The following is a 3,204-nucleotide window of genomic DNA, read 5'->3' on the forward strand; positions in this document are numbered from 1 at the left end:
AATTTTTCCACAATAACGTAACAAGTAACATGTTAACTTTAAATTTGTTCATCATTTAAGGCACAACTATTTTAACGAACGAGAAAAAAAAAAAAAAATATTTAAGTGTGGGACAAAACTGATCCACATTTGTTAAGGAGACAAGAGATAACCCACCATTCTATTCTATTCATTCTCATCCCAATAAATCAAATTAACGGGTGATACACATGGCCATGGATTCAAGTCTTGTCTATTTTTTTGTATAATTTTAAAAAAAAAAAAAAAAAAAAAATAAGACGTGGCATGAAGGGAGTAAGGCTTTACTATACCAACTAATACATTCACTTAATAATAATATAGAAGATAGATAAAACATAAGTAATAAATAATGGCGTATCATATGGAAGCTGCTTAGAATTAACAAAGGGCTTGCGTCAATTATTTTTGAGTTCCTTCCATTAGAAAAAGTTACACTTTGTAATTTTCTTAATATTAATACCCACAAAGTCTGTATATATAAATAAAGCCTGATGAGAAAGCAAAACAAGCTCATACACACACATACATGTTCTTCTTCCCCAACCATAATGGCAACCATAGCCCGAGACGAGTCCGACTATGACAGCAGCTGTTCTTCCTTAACCGTGCCAGACTCCAGCCGGAGCTGGATGAGCAACCTCAGCTTCGGCAGCCGCCGGAGCTCCATCTCCTGCGACTCCTCCTCCTCCACCTATTCTTCTCACTCTCACAAGCCACACAAGGCAAACCAAGCCGCCTGGGAAGCCATGAGGCGGCTTCAGAGTGAGAAAGGCCGAGCCGGGCTCGACCACTTCCGGCTCCTCCGCCGCCTCGGCAGCGGTGATATCGGAAATGTTTATCTCTGTCAGATTCGGAACCCGGTGGTGGGTCTTCCTCAGAGCTTGTATGCTATGAAGGTGGTGGATAGAGAAGCTCTAGCTATAAGAAAGAAGTTGCAGAGAGCTGAAATGGAGAAGGAGATTCTGGGTATGCTTGATCATCCATTTTTGCCTACTCTGTATGCAGAGTTTGATGCTTCTCATTACTCTTGCTTGGTTATGGAGTTTTGCTCCGGCGGTGACCTGCTCGCCGCTCGGCAACGACAGCCGACTAAACGCTTTAGCATTTCTTCTGCCAAGTAAGTTTGTTAATTTTTGTGTTTGTTTACTTTGTTTTTTACTTTTTAATGAACTTACAAGTTAAACAGTTAAAAGTAAGAGTTTGTCCCATGAATGAACAGCTTGCTTTTGTATCGGGCGTGATATCTGGATTCAACGTCGAGATGAATCTAATATCACCTAATATCACGCTTGATTCAACTTTTAGAGTTGTAATGTTTCAATTTGAGTATGATCTCTTTGTCCCATACCGTATTCTCCTGCACGTACTCTACTTTTGGTTAAAAAAAATATATTAAAAAATAGTAATTCTTGTACCAAGAATTTTATTTAAAAAAATATATGCTTCATACTTAATTCTTATATGGTCAAATTCATGTCTATAATGAATTTACACTTCATATTTGAATTAATCTCGTGGAAATAATCTCTCCGCTTGTGGGGTAAGGCTACATATATCAACCCTTTTCCAAACTCCTCTTAAGCGGGAGTTTCGTGTACTGAGTACATTCTTTATTTAGAATTAATCTAGACCAAACACTATTTTTTGTGATTAAAATTTTGTGTAACAATTTATTCTGAGTTACGATATAAAAAAATTAAAAAATAAAACTAGTAATCAAATTTAGTAGCATAGTTTGTTTGTTGTTTATATGGTTTGCTTTTGATTTATGCAATTGAAGACTACTAATTGATGGGTATTGTCTACTTCTATAAACATGTTACAGGTTTTACGCAGCAGAGACACTATTAGCCCTAGAATATCTCCACATGATGGGCATTGTCTACCGAGACCTAAAACCAGAAAATGTGCTTGTTAGAGAAGATGGTCACATAATGCTTACAGATTTCGACCTTTCTCTCAAATGCGATGTCGTCCCAAAGCTCATTAGGCGCAAACCCGACCCACCCCCGCCATCTGAACCGAACGACAACATTCAAAAATGCTCAACACCTTCCTGTGCCATACCTATCCAACCCGTGCTCTCTTGCCTTTTATCATCCTCACTCAAGAAAATCAAACCTAATAATCACACTTCAACAACAACAATCACAGCACAAGCTGATGCTGAAGACAACTATGATACAGAAATGGTGGCGGAACCCATCACCGCCCGCTCCAAGTCCTTCGTTGGGACCCACGAGTACCTGGCGCCGGAGGTGATCTCAGGGCAAGGCCATGGGAGTGCAGTGGACTGGTGGACTTTTGGGGTATTCTTGTATGAGCTCTTGTATGGGAAAACACCCTTTAAAGGAGAGAACAATGAGAAGACTCTCATTAACATATTGAAGCAGCCACTGAGTTTCCCAAGAATAGGTGTTAGTAGCAGTAAAGAGTATGAAGAGATGGTGAGAGTTCAAGACCTGATTAGCAGGCTTTTGGTGAAGAATCCAAAGAAGAGGATTGGGAGCTCAAAGGGTTCTGTGGAGATCAAGAGGCATGAGCTCTTCAAGGGTGTGAATTGGGCTCTGATTAGGTCAGTGAGGCCTCCTGAGGTTCCCAGTGATCTGCAGAAGGTTAGGACTAGAGCTGTGGTGCCTAAGTTAAGCAAGAAAGAGAGAGATGCACCATATCAGATCCCTCAGCATTTTGACTACTTTTAAGTGTAAATAAATAGTAGATTAACTGGAAAGCAAGTAGTATCATGTTTGACACAACAAAGAAAAATCTGTTTTCCTATGTTTTTCCTTAGCTAATGACAAATATTTGGATAATGTATGACTAGTTTTGATATTATTTATGTCAGATTACTACATGTTTACATCTTATTTTGCTTCTTTCTCTTTCTCCACTCACATGGACACAAGACACTCAGTAGTAATCCAAAATTTTTAGAGATCTCAAACTAAATATCAAATTGAGATCTTACCTTACTATGCCTTTGACAAAACGTGCCTTCGACAATAAATTTTCTTTTAGATTTTGTTGGTTAGAAATGAGATTATGAATTTGAATTTTATCAACAGTAGGGTTGGATGTCCAATAATCTTAGGCTATTGTCACTTTATTTTGGTGGGATTGAGATCAAACTATGATTCAATCCGTTTTGAAGAAGTTGCTAACAATTTCCGTGTTTGTGGATCC

General features: G+C 38.5%; 1 protein-coding gene across 1 annotated transcript; it reads left to right on the top strand.

Moving 5' to 3' along the window:
- Positions 1–363: 363 nt before the first annotated feature.
- Positions 364–2,888, top strand: PID2 (AGC (cAMP-dependent, cGMP-dependent and protein kinase C) kinase family protein). Its single transcript, XM_028215413.2, has 2 exons — positions 364–1,138; positions 1,847–2,888. The coding sequence occupies exons 1-2, from the start codon at positions 513–515 to the stop codon at positions 2,721–2,723; spliced, it is 1,503 nt and encodes a 500-aa protein (XP_028071214.2). The 5' UTR covers positions 364–512; the 3' UTR covers positions 2,724–2,888.
- The last annotated feature ends 316 nt before the right edge of the window (positions 2,889–3,204 follow it).

The sequence above is a fragment of the Camellia sinensis genome, chromosome 13 (genome assembly GCF_055761805.1).
Source record: "Camellia sinensis isolate YWXY chromosome 13, ASM5576180v1, whole genome shotgun sequence".
In the NCBI taxonomy this organism is placed as follows: Eukaryota; Viridiplantae; Streptophyta; class Magnoliopsida; order Ericales; family Theaceae; genus Camellia; species Camellia sinensis.

Excerpts from the sequence above, each read along its gene's own strand:
- PID2 (XM_028215413.2), top strand. The coding sequence starts at position 513 with ATGAGAAAGCAAAACAAGCTCATACACACACATACATGTTCTTCTTCC. Across the intron at positions 1,139-1,846 it reads TTTAGCATTTCTTCTGCCAA|GTTTTACGCAGCAGAGACAC; the intron begins GTAAGTTTGTTA and ends AACATGTTACAG.